General features: G+C 48.5%; 7 protein-coding genes across 7 annotated transcripts; 4 read left to right on the top strand and 3 right to left on the bottom strand.

The window, feature by feature from the left end:
* Positions 1-1435: 1435 nt before the first annotated feature.
* Positions 1436-3135, top strand: N7529_001062 (uncharacterized protein; the record flags this gene model as incomplete). The annotated part of the gene is made up of 3 exons (XM_057236593.1): positions 1436-1811; positions 1866-1970; positions 2012-3135. The coding sequence occupies 3 exons, from the start codon at positions 1436-1438 to the stop codon at positions 3133-3135; spliced, it is 1605 nt and encodes a 534-aa protein (XP_057103396.1).
* Positions 3136-3535: 400 nt separating this feature from the next.
* N7529_001061 (GTPase-activating protein GYP7) lies at positions 3536-6181 on the bottom strand (the record flags this gene model as incomplete). The annotated part of the gene is made up of 5 exons (XM_057236592.1): positions 3536-3870; positions 3926-4244; positions 4296-4558; positions 4610-5981; positions 6035-6181. 5 exons carry the CDS (start codon positions 6179-6181, stop codon positions 3536-3538), a joined length of 2436 nt encoding a protein of 811 aa, XP_057103395.1.
* A 968-nt stretch (positions 6182-7149) lies between these two features.
* Positions 7150-8327, top strand: N7529_001060 (aromatic ring-hydroxylating oxygenase subunit alpha; the record flags this gene model as incomplete). The annotated part of the gene is made up of 5 exons (XM_057236591.1): positions 7150-7236; positions 7288-7440; positions 7492-7673; positions 7726-8141; positions 8203-8327. 5 exons carry the CDS (start codon positions 7150-7152, stop codon positions 8325-8327), a joined length of 963 nt encoding a protein of 320 aa, XP_057103394.1.
* A 422-nt stretch (positions 8328-8749) lies between these two features.
* N7529_001059 (putative iron-sulfur cluster-binding protein) lies at positions 8750-10317 on the top strand (the record flags this gene model as incomplete). Its single annotated transcript, XM_057236590.1, has 5 exons — positions 8750-9001; positions 9052-9529; positions 9582-10022; positions 10073-10195; positions 10247-10317. 5 exons carry the CDS (start codon positions 8750-8752, stop codon positions 10315-10317), a joined length of 1365 nt encoding a protein of 454 aa, XP_057103393.1.
* Positions 10318-10583: 266 nt separating this feature from the next.
* Positions 10584-12323, bottom strand: N7529_001058 (uncharacterized protein; the record flags this gene model as incomplete). The annotated part of the gene is made up of 1 exon (XM_057236589.1): positions 10584-12323. One exon carries the CDS (start codon positions 12321-12323, stop codon positions 10584-10586), a length of 1740 nt encoding a protein of 579 aa, XP_057103392.1.
* A 1515-nt stretch (positions 12324-13838) lies between these two features.
* N7529_001057 (Mpv17/PMP22 family protein) lies at positions 13839-14674 on the top strand (the record flags this gene model as incomplete). Its single annotated transcript, XM_057236588.1, has 3 exons — positions 13839-13937; positions 14126-14440; positions 14525-14674. 3 exons carry the CDS (start codon positions 13839-13841, stop codon positions 14672-14674), a joined length of 564 nt encoding a protein of 187 aa, XP_057103391.1.
* Positions 14675-14834: 160 nt separating this feature from the next.
* Positions 14835-15590, bottom strand: N7529_001056 (polysaccharide lyase; the record flags this gene model as incomplete). The annotated part of the gene is made up of 1 exon (XM_057236587.1): positions 14835-15590. One exon carries the CDS (start codon positions 15588-15590, stop codon positions 14835-14837), a length of 756 nt encoding a protein of 251 aa, XP_057103390.1.
* Between the last annotated feature and the right edge of the window lie 429 nt (positions 15591-16019).

Genomic DNA, 16019 nt, shown 5'->3' with positions numbered 1-16019 from the left:
GCCATTTCTCGAACTGCAGAAGGCCGAGGGGCTGATCCGCGAGCATCCATAGAGAGTATCCAATTTTGAAGGGAATCTTCTTCAATCTCTGTGAGTTTATGTGAATTTGCGCGTACAATTCTTCGCTCGGTGCGGCCGGAGATACGATCGCGTAAAGTGGAACGTGGTACATTGAAAGTGCGAGCAGCGAGAGAAACAGTAGCGATATCTTGTTTCTTAAGAGCTTGTATTGCTAATAAGATCCTACCCTCCTGCTCTACTGAATTCCGAGAGGTTTGGGGGCGAATTGGTGTCATAGTGGATGGTTGAATTAATTAAGTGCTAATTCATGGACATGTTTTAGATTATGTGGCGACTCGGGGGTTATGGCGGCTCGGTGGTTAAATACGTTATATATAGCTAGGGAACTAATATTTCGTGTCGAATTTAGATTGCAGTACAGAGTATAAAACAAACATGTACATGCAGGTTCTTACATATGTATGTATGTACTTAGCATAGGTGCATCCGGTACCTGCCAAGGCCTTCTAGAAGTACCCCATCATGCACTGGAAGCCCGCAGACCACTAATTGAACTAGCATTCTTTCCGATTTATATCTTCATTGTAGCCGTATTCTCTCCAGGGCTTGCACGACTCGGGCCACGGCGGCATCCGTAATGAGGCGTACCTCTATACGATCCTTTAACTTTCCCCCTCTTCTATACCTTTGCAAACTGAAACGAGAAGAACTGGGGTAGCGGATATATTTCCAATAATTATGTTTGATTCGCCAAGAAACTTTAGACTTTTGCATATTGGTTATGCCCCTTTCATAAAACCTTCCCCACGATCTAAATTCTGCACACCGCGACAAACATTGGAAATCGGGCGCATGTCGGGGCGTAAGCAATATCCGCAATATCCGTCTCGTTCTAGACTGTTGGGTGATGCGGTCATTTGGTGTAAGACGATTTCGATTTGAGGCAAGACGAGTACTATAATCAATTATTGTTCTCTTATCTCGCTAATACAAAATCTTACATGGGTCAAGTGAGTGATATCTGCATAAATTTGTAAATCTGGACATCGTGTAGGGCTTGACTTGTCACCCCCTTCTTACTAGATATTACGATACATTACCATACATCCGCACTCACCCGCGCATTTTCCCCGCAGTTGTATCTGATATCTCGTCAGTACGTGTATTTAGTCGGAAGCAGCCGAACACCGAGATTAAGTCCCTGTTGATCCTAACATCGTCCCTTTACTCTTCACAGATGAAGACTACAATGATGATCGTGGTCCAATCCAGCAAGTTTAACCTTCATCATGTATTGGTGGTGCTGCTATGCCTGCCTCTTCTGGCTGATTTCATTCACTGCGATGATATATGAATGCGCGCTGTCCTCGAGATGAATTGATCCAAGTAAGCACCGTCTGCATTCGTTTGTATCATGATTTTGAACTCCTCTAGATTTTCTGTGGGACTGCCTGCGCTATGGGTGGTCTTTGCGGCCCTCAATGCCTGTGCCATGGCGGCGACATACCCGTATACTGTTTATCGCGGTACTTTCATTCAACTTCCCCGATTGAACTCAACCACAGCAACTCCTGAGCTTGCTCGCACTGAAGGCGCTCTCTGGGTTGGCACTGATGGCCGTATTAAAGGATATGACTGGACCGTTAGCAATGATGCGAGCTTCAATTCGTTCCTCTCTAGTCACGGTTGGGCTGATGCGGATGCATCGAATGCAAACTCCAAGGCAACCAAAGTGAAGGTTGTCAAGTCAAACAATGATCGAAATGAGTTCTTTTTCCCTGGCTTCATCGGTGTGTTCCACTGTTCTAATTCCCTCAATTCTATATCAATGCTAATGACCACAGACACCCACATCCACGCTCCACAGTTCCCCAACATCGGCCTATTCGGATCATCCGGTCTGCTGGACTGGCTGAACGAATACACCTTCCCCATGGAAGCCAGCTTCGGTGCAAAGTCAGACCCAAAGAACCAAGACACCGATCCCAAGAAGTCTCCCCCGAGGCCCTCCGCGTCTACGACCAAGTCGTCGCCCGCACCCTCGCCCACGGCACAACCTGCGCCTCGTACTTCGCAACCATCCACGTCCCAGCAACCAACGCTCTAGCAGCGCTCTGTCACTCGCACGGCCAGCGCGCCTTCATCGGCCGCGTCTGCATGGACAACAAAGACCAATGCCCATCCTACTACGTCGACCAATCCGCCGAGCAAGGTTTCAACGCAACAAAGTCAACAATTGACTACATCCACGCCCTCGACCCCAAAGGCGCCCTCATAAACCCCATCGTCACCCCCAGATTTGCACCAAGCTGCTCCAAGGCCTCCCTTGACGGTCTGGGCAAACTAGCAGCATCCTACTCCCCACCCCTGCATATCCAAACACACATCTCCGAATCAATCGGCGAAGTCGAGCTCGTCCAACAACTCTTCCCAGACTCAACCAGCTACGCAGACGTCTACGACAAGTCTAAACTGCTCACTAATCGCACGATCCTCGCGCACGGCGTGCACCTCACCAAAGACGAGCTAACGTTGATCCGCAGTCGGGGATCGAAAGTCGCGCACTGCCCGGCATCAAACTCCGCGCTGGGCTCCGGTCTCGCACCCGTGCGCTTCATACTCAACGCAGGCGTGACAGTCGGCCTAGGTACAGACGTCAGCGGCGGGTACAGCCCGAGCATTTTGGAAGCGGCGCGACAGGCGTGTCTCGTCTCGCGGCTCGTGCAGTACAGCTCCGAGTACCAGGACGAGACGGGCAATAAAACTTCTGATGGTAGCGAGAAGCTTAGTGTGGACGAGAGTCTGTATCTTGCTACGCGGGGCGGTGCTGCGGTCGTCGATATGGCGGATGATTTGGGTGGGTTTGATAAGGGGATGATTTGGGATGCGCAGCTTGTTGAGCTTGGTGCTGTTAAGAATAGTACGACTAGTCCGCTTGATGCGAAGCCTACGGGGGTTGTTGCGCGGGCCGTGACGACTGGGACTGTTGGGAATGTGGATTTGTTTGGCAATGAGACTTGGCATGAGCAGATTGAGAAGTGGATGTGGAGTGGGGATGATCGGAATGTGAAGAATGTTTGGGTTCAGGGGAAGCTGGTTCATACTAGGAAGTAGTTGAGTTTCTGGATTTTGATTTTGGATTGAGATTTTTTTAAATAGGGGTTGTTAAAGCAGATTGTTGTCGCCGTCAGGCATGTCGTTCATCAGGTATAGTCAGCCATTCTATCTATTTTGGAGTGCCTTCAATAAACTACCACACAAATTGCGACTGTAGCTAATTGGAGAGTAGACTATCCTACCTACAAATTCCACGATACTCTAAATATCATTGGTCATAATTCAATTCAAGATAGTGTTGCAAGGTCCTAGTACAATGTGCTCCTACTCCCATAGCAAAGTAAAAAAAAAAAAATCATTGAGGATATACATAACGCAATCGTAAATCATAGACGAAGAAAAAGTGGGAGACTGAACAATGGGAGCAACGTGAGTCGAGAAAATCGACGGCAAGCTATTATGGAGACTGCTGGCGTCGCCACGGGATATCCTTACGAAGCAATTCTCGAAGCTCAGGAGATATCACCTTCGGTTTATCGGCATTGACGGTCTGCTGAAGAGACGAGGGACCGCTGACTCCGCTGCTTGATCCAATAGCGGGTCGCTGAGGCGACTTGCCCTTGTTTGAAGGGGAATCTTGGTTATTTGCTGGCCGGCGCTGGTGAGCAGTTGGTGCAGCGGGGAAATTATCCTTCTTATCTATAGCTTGAACTGAACGCTCAAATCTCTTAAAAAGTGACTCTGCTCGGGTGAGGATCGGTACGAGGTCCATTGTGTTGGACAATTCGTTGACTGGAAGTAAAGTTAGCATGCACGAAACAGGTGCGCCATATAGCTGTGGACATACTGTATTTGAGCACTTCATCGAAATGCTTAAGATGATCCATGATCACATCACGATGCTTCTCGAGGATGGCCAATGCAATGAAGAGGTGGAAACTGCTGGAGAAATAATCGGTCCACAGTGTCTCCCACAGACGCAAAACATCGCTCCAGTCGAACTCGCGCTTGTACCACACTAACAGCATGCGGAAAAAAAAGAAGAAATTGGTGCTATCAGCGGACTGCAGATGCAAGTACAACTGTGGGTCCATCAGCTGGACGAGGTGATCCAAAGCTAGGAGCTGGCCGCGCATCCCGGACTGGTCACGAAGGAAATTGTGTTCCTGGATATCAAATTAGTGAATGATAATATGTCAAATGTGATGCGAACCTACCATTCGATCCATGAAACCGACAAACGCCCAGAAGGCCACGGCGTCATCTTGCATGACGGCATAGATTGGCGCGAGGAGATCACTCATCCCCTGGACATAGCCAAGGTCTGGGTTGAATTCATTATATGTCAGGAGCATATCTTTCATCTGCTCCAGATGGACATTGGTGCCGGTCTCCGCGAATGGAGAGTCCGGATCGGGGTGAGGGATATCTTCGCCTGCGAACAATGGAATGGTGCGATCGGTGCGATGAACATCCTTCTCTGTTTTCATGTGTTAGTGGCCGACGTATGGAATACGGGATTGTATCTTACCTATTCGATTCTTCTGCTCTTTCCAATGCTCAAACTCCTCAGAAGTTGAGTTCCCCTCAACCATTCGCTCCCACCATCCCGCTTTCAGTCGAATGTATTCATCCCGCTTAGAGTTCATCATCGCTTGTCGTTCTTCGCGGCTGCTATCCCAAGAATACACACCGAGAAGGAAGAGCCAGGCTTCTTTCCTGACGCCATCATTGGGGTCTAACCCTCCATGGAAAATACGCTCCTTAACTTCCTCTGTCGTCACTTGGAGTCTTCCTGTGGTTGGGTCAAAGAATCCTTGCCATTCTGGCAGTTGGAGAATTCGGCGTCGCTCCTGGATCGCCAAGTTCCCAGTCTCCAGCTCCAAAATTTCAAAGTCTCCGACCGAACTGTTTTCCAATTCAAGCATATCCTGCGCTGTCCATATACGTTGATTCCGCTCTTTGTCGCCCTGCTCGGCGACGGTCATCGCCCAGCGAGCCAAATAAACGCGAGCGCTGTCGAACTCATCTTGCAGGGTCTGGATCTCGGGATTTTTCATCAAACGACGCATCTGAGGCGGTATGCGGGGGTTGTCCGCAATCTCGTTCGCAGTTCGACGAGTGAAAGTAGTAATTTTGCTCAGCTGCTCCAGCACCTTCCACCGGGTTTCCTTGAGAGTCTTCATAAACGGATCCATGCTGGCATCAGTCGATCCAGATTGAGTCGACGCGGCTGCTGCTTCAGGCTGCGCCTTTGCTGAAATTGACTTGTCGCCGTGACTCACTGGCCGACCAAAAGACAACTGATCCTCATCCGACGGGTTGATGAGATAGACGTTGCGGTCCACCGCTGACCGTTGTACCTCCGCATATTTCCGCAGCCACCGCAGTATTTCATCGCCGCCCCAGAATACTCCTTCAGCACCAAATGGATCAAAGCTCTCCTTGACTCTCTTCCGTTTCTGCAAAATCGTTGACTCGCATTCATCGTCGTGGAAGAATAGTGCGGGGAAACCATCGCCTGCCCGCGTGTTGATCACCAAACTACCGAACCACCATCCCAAACTGGGCGGCCGTATTAGGAGCGAGTATATCTCTGAAAGAGGTACTGCGAATGAGTACAGCCCGATCGGATCTTTGTATGTGGTGGTTGTCGGAAGCGGCGGAACTAGGTACTTCTGGCGTGGCGGGGAGTCGCCGCTCGACAGGTCGACTTTGACATATGTATCATAGGCATCTCCGAGTGAGGACTCTGGGACCCAGGCGAGAAGGTAGCAGGGTGTGTCTGGGTTCTTGGATTGTGAGGCAGAAGCATGTGATGCGGGGGTCGTCGATTTTTGTTGAATCAAAGCAATGAAGCCAGGGATATTATCTTTAGAGGATGAAGTTGGATGGACATAGACCTTCAAATATTATTAGCCGGGAAATTCGCTGATACGATTTTGGAAACTCTCACTTTGCTTTTGGAGAAGAGTAACTTGACCCCTCTCCGGGAGGCAGCCTGAGCGATGGTATTATATTCATCTTCGTCGTCATCACTCATGGCGTAACAAGATGCTGGAGGTGATGGTGTAGGAGGAGGAGTGTATTTGATGGGGGCCATGGTGGAATGTGAAGCTGAAAATAAGTTGGAAGTTGGCGACGACGTAATTGATTGCCGATAAGATAAGTCGTCTGATGATCGCGATACCAGGCACCCTCAAACTTGTGCCCTCTTTTCTTGTTTGCTCTTTGACTCTATGCAATGTCGTCTTTGTTTTCTTGCTATGTTTGAGATTTCTCTTTCGTATCTTGCGTGTTTGAATGTTCTTTCTGTTGGCATTGTGCCATCATCGCCCTGCGGTCGCCACTTATCCGCCTCACTAGGCAGCCAAATTCATGGTGAAACTCGTCAGTAACCGCAAACTATTTAGATCTTGATTTCTAGGGTTAGATTTCAATTGTTTTGCGGTTGGATCTTCATCCACAAAGTGTCGGGCACCATGGTTTGTTACTCAAACAAGTTAGATTTCGGAACTATATCCGGGGATACATATGGTGGGCGAGGGTAACGAACACCGAGGTCAAACATGTTGTATCGCAATGAGTTCCTTCATATTGCTGGAAACTTAAGGAATCCATAGATCATTTTGACATTGCTTACTCTTTAGTGGACACCAAAATTCCCGAAAAGTGAAGTCCACCCTCGATCCCATTTTCAAGGTCTGCGTTGGTAGGACAACCCTCCAGTCAAACGACCTCTTCAGAGCAGCCCTCGGTAATCCTTTGCCCGATATTCAACCGCTTAAAAGGCCAAAGCCCGGATCTATGAGTCAGCCGTCTGCGTGCCATCTCAACCGTGACATCAATAACGGGACTCGATAACCTGTTTTGGAAACGATATACCGCACTCTCCCAACTCACACAAAGTTTGACAACCTCTCCAGTGCCACCAATAGGCATGGGTTAGCAGTGTAGATATTTGATGAGAGAGGTAACGTGAAGATATAAAATTGTGTATATCGCACTATGGTAGTTCAAATTTGTCGTGTCTACCTAGTACTTGAAATATAGTCAACAGTCTTATCAATTATGTCTGAGCTGCCTCGCACCTTGCCTGCCTCCTGGTACTGCAGCGAGCCCCTATATCAGATGGAGCGACGGGCGGTCTTTTTCAAAGTATGCATGTGTAGTTTTCTGCCAGTCTAACGAGACTAAAATATAATCTAGTCCTGGTATTTGCTCGGTCCGGTGACCAGATTCCAGATTGTGGGCGAGCATGTTCCGTACGAAGTTGCACAGCAGCCTGTCTCTGCAGTTCGGATTTCTGGGGAGACTCTGAATCCTCTCGCCGAGGAGCTGAAGGTGGTTTGTTCGAAGACAGTATGTTTGACCTAGTGGTATTACAGGTGGCCCTACTGACTTGATATATAGGGCAAGGAGCTGCGCAGCCATCTTACGCCTACTGGACTGCTTTTCTCCACAATTTCAGACGACGCTCCCAGCTTCCATGAGTTCTTCCCGGAACTGGAGGAGTTACTCGGTAAAGTTGACTTTGCCAAGCTTCCTTATCGTCGCAGCATCAGCTATGAGGGTCGGTTCAATTGGAAGACTATGTAAGGAACTAACACCCAGTTTTCACATCTATCAACTCTAATCTCCTGCCAGGGTCGATGGGTACCAAGAGTGTCTGCATTGCCAGTACACCCACCCGTCGTTCTCAATCTACTACCCGCCCACCTTCTACACAGTGCGCAACAAGCACAATTTCTCACAGCACATCGCCGATCCGAACAAGCCAGACGACGGTCTATTTTTGTATTTCTTCCCTAATTGCACGCTGAACGTGTATGGTGGGGGCATGTCCATGTTCAGAGTGTGTCCGACAGCAGACCCACAGGTCACCCGCATGGAATTCGACTATTACCATCTTGAAGTCGGAGAGAAATTTGAGGAATACTTCAAGTTTGTGCGCCAGGTTGCTATGGAGGACTTCGAGCTCTGTGAGAAGGCTCAGGACAATCTGGCCAAAGGTGTCTACCGTGAGGGGATTCTCAACCCGGAGAAGGAGAATGGAGTTTCATGTGAGTTGATACTTTTTAATTGACCACCCAAAGCGTGTCACTAATCCCTGGATACATTTAGACTACCAGAGACGCGTGTTTGATATGGTTTGTGAGCAGCATGAGCGCGATAGGGTAGCCAAGGTTGCCAAAGAGACCGGAAAGGAGGAACAGGTTGCGTCATCCATGGTGCAGATGGAAGCGTAGTAGATTTAGTCGTGATCTAGTAGTAACTAGGCAGATCGTTCATGCGGAAGATGATAATAATGCAATGGTCTTTTTGAGTATATACTGCCTAGGTATCTGGGTAATTACACATCAAGCACTTGCTTCCGAGAATACGAATATGGACGTAGATAAAGTCAATAACCAGTCAAGGTAGCCCGATATCAAATATGCGAGACGTTGATGCGAGACGTTGGTGCCTCTGCAGTACATCCTGGAAATTGCAACTCAATCGGGAAATATAGCGGAGAGGGGGCTTTGGCCTGCATTGCAAGGGTGAGGTGTATAATGTGGGGGGATGGCACTTGGGCCTCTCCATCAGAAGTATATGAGGTTCAGCTGTGAACCGAATACAAGATGATATCGTGAAACAAAGTTAATTATTTAGGAGAAACTAAGCTACAATGGAGTCTACCGATGCATCTTTCTTTTCATCTCCCGGCTCGATCGTGGTGGCCTTGGTAACATTCGTCTTTTTGATTCACCGAGCATGGCCTTATCTCGTTCAACAAAAGCAAAGTATAGAGCTTGATCAATCCATCGCGCCTACAGACAAATATTCAGACCTGACAGTGTCAAAAGAGCCCGAAATCCCAGAAGGATGGTGGACCGATCGGGATATTTTCGAGCTCGAACGCCGCGCGCTCTTCAGCCAAGTAATAGACCTCAGAAGTTGTCTATATTCAGAACTAACATACGACTCCAGAAATGGATCTATCTTGCCCATATCACCCAATTCAGCAAACCTGGCGCGTATCAATCTTTCGACATTGCTGGCTATCCCGTGTTTCTGATCCGCGGAAAAGACGAGAAGATCCGTGCTTTTCATAATGTCTGTCGCCACCGCGCGTATACAATTACCAGAAAGGAAACCGGTGCATCGACCGTTCTGGGTTGTCGATATCATGGTTGGAGCTATGATACTACTGGTCGACTGGTGAAGGCTCCTCAGTTTGATGAGGTTCCTGGGTTTGATAAGTCGCAGAATAGTCTCTTTGAGGTTCATACCCATACTACTGACCAGGGACTGGTGTTTGTGAATCTCAATGCTGGCAATCCGGTTGCGTTCGATAGTTCAACTGCATCAACTTTAAAGGACTTTGCGCGAACCGGTGCATTGAGTGGCCGGTCCGCCTGGGTCACTGGTCAGACCTTGTCTGGGAATTTTAATTGGAAGATGTCGAGTAAGCATATGATTCCCCGATTCTTTGGCTTAGATTTCTAACAATCGGGCAGTCAAAGCTTGTCGTCTTGAGTCATTTACCAAACATCTGGAGCGAGGAATGTCCGAAATCTCTGGTGGTTCCGCCATTATGAAAGTGGTGAAAAATATGACACGGAAAGGCTCTCAAAAGGTGACTTCCGTATTCCCAACGACATTGCTGTATTCATTCTCTAGTATGGACTTTGGTTTGGCTTTGTCTTTCTTTCCCGCTTCTGAAATGAAGACGCATATTCGATACGACCTCTTCTCCCGTTCCGTTGTGGGCCAAACCGAGGTCCAGAAATTGTCGGATGTTCTCCAGAAAGCCACGGAAGACTTGGCTCGGGAGACTGAAAAGGAATACTCAACCGTCTCAAAGGAACAAGGGTCAGTTGCTAGCCAGTCCCGATCTTTGCGACAATCTTCATTAATCTGTTTGTTCTCTAGCTTTCCGTTTGAGTTCAATAATCCATGTAAGTTTCTTCACCATAACGTGTGAATAGTCATCTAAGTGAATAAACAGGCGCTCGCGAAATTCTTAGTCGACTTCAGCAGCACACAAAGCTCGAAAGAAGTCAAGGTGGTCAGATTCTCCCAGCCATGCGCAAGCCAGAAGGAAGTAACCTGTTCCAGCAGGCTGAGAAATGTGAGTCAACCGAAAATTATACAAGGTTTGAAGTCATCTAAACATTGATAGTGTGCAAGGAATTGGATTGCGTGAGTAATGGATCCCACAATGGTACTTCGTCAAGTGCACTCGACTGGTGAATATAAACGAGCCTGTCTACTTGAATTCATCGATTTTATTTGAATTTACTGTGGCTTGATGTTCAAATCAATGAACTGAAGAGATAAGAGATCGAGTCATAAAATTTGAATATCCGAACGTAAAGACAGTAAGAAACCAAAAATACAAGTTCAACAAAACCTCAACCAGTCGAGAATCACAATAAAAGAACCTGTAGCGATAGACATAGCAGAAAGTTAATCCAAAATCCTAAAGCAACCCATCAATACCGAAAGACACAACCCAACTAACTCCTCTGAGTCCCCATCTGCCTCCTCCGCACATTCTTCGTAACCATATTACTCGAATTCCTCGTCCGCCCAAGCGCACTATCCCGCTGCCCACTACGCGGACGACCCGAAGTTGCCGTCCCCCTCCCCCTGACCGCATTACTCCGATGAATCCTCGGTTCCGGAGCAACAGCAAACAGTGCCATTTCAGCCAGCGCCTCCTCATGCTCCGCCTCCGCCTGACGACGGCGCGCCGACGTACTTCGCGTCCGACGAGTCTCCGTGCCCATGCTATGCCTCAGCACAGCGACGCCATTGTTAGTTGCGTACGCCTCCAGCCCAAGGTGCCAGCTACTTCCCGGCCAGAAGCCCGGCAGACGGCAGACGAGGGCCTGCATTTTCCAGACCTGGGCGCGCTCTATGTCTACCAGGGACGGCTCTTGGATTTGGCCCTTTGCCAACTTGGTCTTGTGGCGTACGAGGCCTTCTGCGATCTCGGTGCCGCAGATCTTGCCGTAGTCGACTGTGAAGACGGCTTTCGGCATCGCGTCGAGGATCAGACAGAAGATTTGCGGGCTGTTTGGGTAGGAGCTTCTGGCGGCGCAGAGGAGGGCATAGCCTGGGGCGCCGCCGTCGAAGCGGGGCAGGGCCGGGTCTGTATGTTTGCATAGCCAGGTTATGGCGCTTATTTCGTTGAAGTTCGCTGCGTACATGAGGGGTGTTTCGTTGTCTTGGTTGCGGTTTTCGGGGGTGAGGAGGGAATGCTTGTGGAGCCAGTCCATGAATTCGCCTGCGAAGGGGTTGAAGGCTGCGGCCATGTGCCAGGAGCCGTCGAGTTGGCCGCCGAGAGGGTGGTGCTGATGCTCGATGTTGCCGATGTTGATTCCTTTGGCGTAGAGGGCACTTGCTACGGACGGGGGCACAACGGTACACAGTTCGTGTACGGCTGCTGGGTGGAAGATTTCGCTGAGTTGCTCGGTTCTGAGAACGCCTTCCTGGATCATTCTGTTGAGTGCAATTTCAAAGCCCTTGAAAGCGCCGTATCCGGCAAGCGTGAGGAGGATGTGATTTCCGGCATTCACCGGGTCTCGAATATCTCTTGGTTTGAGCAAGTCCTCTGGATCCATGTGCTCGGCAAGATAGTCGAGAAGTTCAACATTGCTGCCGTTCAAGGCTGCCTTGAGCCAGTTTCTGCCTGATAGGTCGTAGCCACTAAGCTTGACGAATCCTTGCTCAACTAGAAATTGGAGACAGTGGGAGCACTTTACCGCGGCGTCATAGGCGGGGTTGGTTTTGAAAGGGTGGTTGTCGGCTTCCCTTGGCCACTTCGTAACCTGCTCTATATCTGCCTGCGCAAGTTCATAACTATCGTATGATCGGATCATAGATTTCATTAAATCCTCGGTTTCTACCCAGCGAAGCCACGTGTTGACCTTGGATCGGAGCGGACAGCCGGGCTGCACAAGCTGATGTAAAGTGTGGATCTTGTCCTCCTCCATATATCGAACCCCCAGAGAAAAGCCAACGAATCTGTTGAGAATTGCATCTATGGTAAATTGCTCAAGCTTATCAAGAGGCAGCTTAGTTGCCCACTGGATTTGCTGGGCTGGGGTTTTCTCTGAGATTGAGCTGCCTCCTCCGATTGTGAGGCCTGATCCTTTTACATTTCCGCTTGCTAGTCGATCAAAAATAACGCCCCACACTGGAAGAGTCCATTCTTCTGTATCCGATATGCTTGGGCCGAAAAGAGTAGCCATGACGACTTATATATGATAAAACGGTGTAGGATTGGATGCTGCTGAGAGAAAAATTTCCGCGTAGATCTCGAAGGTCATATCTACGATAGTTTATATCCTTTTTTTGGGCTACGCAAAATGTGTGTTACAATTGCACGCCTGCTCCTTTGACAATATCAGTCAAAGGGATATATATAGAATATAATTTGGATTATCGAGTCACAGCAAACAATAATTCTTCCAAGGTGCTGAGAGAGAAATCCGAGATTAAAGATAAGTAAACAAAGACTCGTTGGAAAAGCCAAAGTTCATCACTTCTGGCTCAAATTAGTGCTACATCTGCAGCGAGATCGAAACCTCTCTCGGTTGCAGTACGCAATGAAGGGGACTTCTTTTCTTTTAGTTACTGGAGCAAAGTCGATCATAAGATAGAATACAAAGACATAGGACCGAAATTCCGGTTTTCTCAAAGCCACTTTCCCAGTCGAGTGATCGTGACCTACAAAGAAAACTTCACACTGAGGGAAGCGATCACTGGAGATGGGAATCAACAGCCATGGGTTGATGTGCTAGGAGGAAGCGGGAAAAGAAGAAAGAGAGTTGATGTGCTAGGAGGAAGCGGGAAAAGAAGAAAGAGAAGAAAGTAAAAAGTAACGATGAGAGTAGTAAAATAAAGATTTGGCGTGCTTCCCGAGGCCATACAAGTGCTTCTATTATATGAACGAGGTCTATTCAACTTCCGCCGTTGAGTAGTGTCGTGTTTGACATACTTGATTTTGCCATATCTCCTAGAGCTATAGATAGATGGATTTCGTCTCCCTATTTCTATTTAGCTCGCAATGTATGGGCAAGTTGAACCAAAAATTGAAATATACCAAAGGGGCAGATTCACCTTGCGGCAAATAGTAGTCTGCTTATATACACACCGGGTCAGCAAACTTACACTCAATGTTGCCCGGATGGTCTAGTGGTATGATTCTCGCTTTGGGTATAGTCACAATTGCGAGAGGCCCCGCGTTCGAATCGCGGTTCGGGCCTTGACTTTTTTCTTTTTCGGCCCGGGATCTGGATCCTAGCCAGCCATATGCTAGTTTTTGAACATTTGCTACTATTGGCCTAAAACAACGATCGGCACTGTCGCCTCTCTAAAGCTGCGATCACACGCCCATTGTGACCCTATTGACGAAGCAAGGGCTACCCTACCCAACACCATCTGAAGATGCTGATCCCTGTAGCTTGGAAACTACATGTAGTCGCACATCCATATTTTGTCTTTTAACGCCCTTGCTTTCAAAATTTGACACTATTCAACCATAGAAACTGGATCAACCTCGTTGATATAATTATTTTGCAATATTGCGGGTGTGGTGGGGTCAACATCGATCCGCTGTGAAGAGGCCGGAGTGAATCCCGTGTTTGAGATAGAAAAGTCTGGACACCAACATCTGGTCAATTTGTGGATCGGTTCATTCACATTGCTTGGATTTTCAATTTTGGAACTTCCTATCTTGCATTCATTACCTTGACTTGGGAAAAATGACGGTTCCACCAATCGCCAAGGCCACATTGCAGGCGGCCCTCATCAACGCCGCGTCAAATGTGCTCGCCCAGGGCATCAAAGCTTATCGAGCGGATGTGAGTTTTGCTCTTTGTTTCTTTTTCTTTTCCATCGACGATGTTGCAGGATTCAAATAAGGCCAATGCGGTGAACGATACTGGATGTGCCAAGCAAAGCAACAATGAACCCACGTTTTCCTTTGTCTTCAACACGTTGAATCGTTGAATTCCTTCCAGAACATTCCTTCATAACTAACGTGGATTAGATCCCCATTGAAATAGACCTCGAGTCTCTAGCGCACTTTACCACGTGTGCATTCATCACCTCGCCACTGGGCTATCTCTGGCTCGGAAGTCTAGAGGCCTGGTTTCCCGGTCGGGGGGAGTCAAAGAAAAAGAACGCCATGGGCGAGAAAAAGCACGACGAACAAAGCCAGCCAGCATTGAATGTCACCAACACACTCGCTAAGATCGTTATTGATCAGAGTGTCGGCGGAGCGTGGAATACTGCGCTTTTCATTGTGACTATGGGTATGTTGCGGGGGTTGAGTTATGATACCATTGTTGAGCAAATTGAAACGGTATGTTGATACGATGCGGAGCTGTTGTGGATCGAAGGATTCAAGATTGGCGGATGAGTACAAGTGCTGACGCTGATGTCATAGGACTTTTGGCCGATTATGCTCGCTGGGTTCAAGCTCTGGCCTCTTGTTTCTATTCTTAATTTCACAGTGGTGCCTGCTGATCGGCGGATGCTAGTGGGGAGTCTTTTTGGAGTTGTATGGGCTGTTTATCTCAGTCTGATGTCAGGGTGAATTGGATAAGGGGTAGATTTTGAGTTATTTTGCATTGAACAGCTGAAAGTTGACAATAGCAGAGCACGTTTGGCAAAGACACGATTGAATCCGAGAGAATCTAACCCGGAATTACATCCACATGAAGCCCAAAATCACTCTACACACACACCAGGAACAATCACCACTGATCAGGATCCGCATCGGCAAAAGTACTGCCAGCAGCAATCTCATCATACCAAACCGACCTAGTCCCCTGAGTTCCCTTCATCGTCTTATCATCATGCCACCCATTAGCATAAAGTCCAACCCGGAACTGGAACGGGCGATCGTCATCAACAGTAGTCGCAATGCCACTCTTATCGAGCACCTTATTCCCATCCAACCAGAGCTTATAAACACCAGTCCCATCCGACTTCCAGGTCGCCTGAATCTCAACCTTATGCCACGCCCCCGCCGAAATTGTGCCGAGGTTCGCGAAGGTCGTTGTCTTCTGTGCACAGACACTCCCGTACTTAACGCGACTATACAGCTGGTCACCTTCGAGCCAGACCATGCTGGAGGGCATGAAATCATCACAGTGGGTATTGCTGAAGTCGGCGATGAACTGCGCGATGTTGTAGGTCTGCACGGGTGAGAACTGCCAGTTGTCCTGGAGGCGGAAGGTGAAGCCGTAGAAGCCGCTGTCGCCACGCTTGTAGACGTTGTTCTTGACGACTTCAGAGTGGTACCGGCCTGTGTAGCTGGAGTCGTAGATTTGGGTCATTTTAAGAGCCGTCGGGCCTTGGTATACCACGTTTGTCACTTGTTGTACTGTCCCGTGGTGCTCCTTGTTCGTGGAGTCCCAACCCGAGGTGGTACCGGTGTTGCTGAAGATTTGAGTGGCTTGAGCTGTTAGGCTAATGGCCAGTAGTGCTGCGGAGAGTCTGGCGAACATCTTGCCTGCTATGAGAGGAGGAGTGATGAGTGACTGTTAAGATGGGTTATATGGGGGATTTATGGGGTTTATAAACAGATTCGAGGATACGAGGTCTCCTCTGGAAGGAGGAAAAAGCAAGAAATCGAGCAAAACATGCCGAGGTGCCCCTGGACGTCAATTGGACTGTTGTTGGTGATGTCTTGAAATCTTATACGATTTACCTAAAATGGAATCAAGTTGAAGCCGCCACGAGCGTGCTATGTGACCAAGGCCGGATCTTCCAAAACGAGTAAGAGTTGAGTAGTTGAAGAAGCAAAGCATGGATGTCTGTTATTGGTTGGAACCGCGGGAACGGGCTGCGGTTTGGAGACCCTGACCCGCAATCCTGCACGATCTGCAGGAGGAGCCAGTTATTGATCGACCAGCCCCTCGCAGTGTTACATTCTC

Source organism: Penicillium soppii (genome assembly GCF_028829465.1).
Source record: "Penicillium soppii strain IBT 18220 chromosome Unknown utg000001l, whole genome shotgun sequence".
Classification (NCBI taxonomy): domain Eukaryota; kingdom Fungi; phylum Ascomycota; class Eurotiomycetes; order Eurotiales; family Aspergillaceae; genus Penicillium; species Penicillium soppii.
The sequence above is the reverse complement of the archived record's forward strand: the minus strand, read 5'-3'. Positions and strand labels throughout refer to the sequence as shown.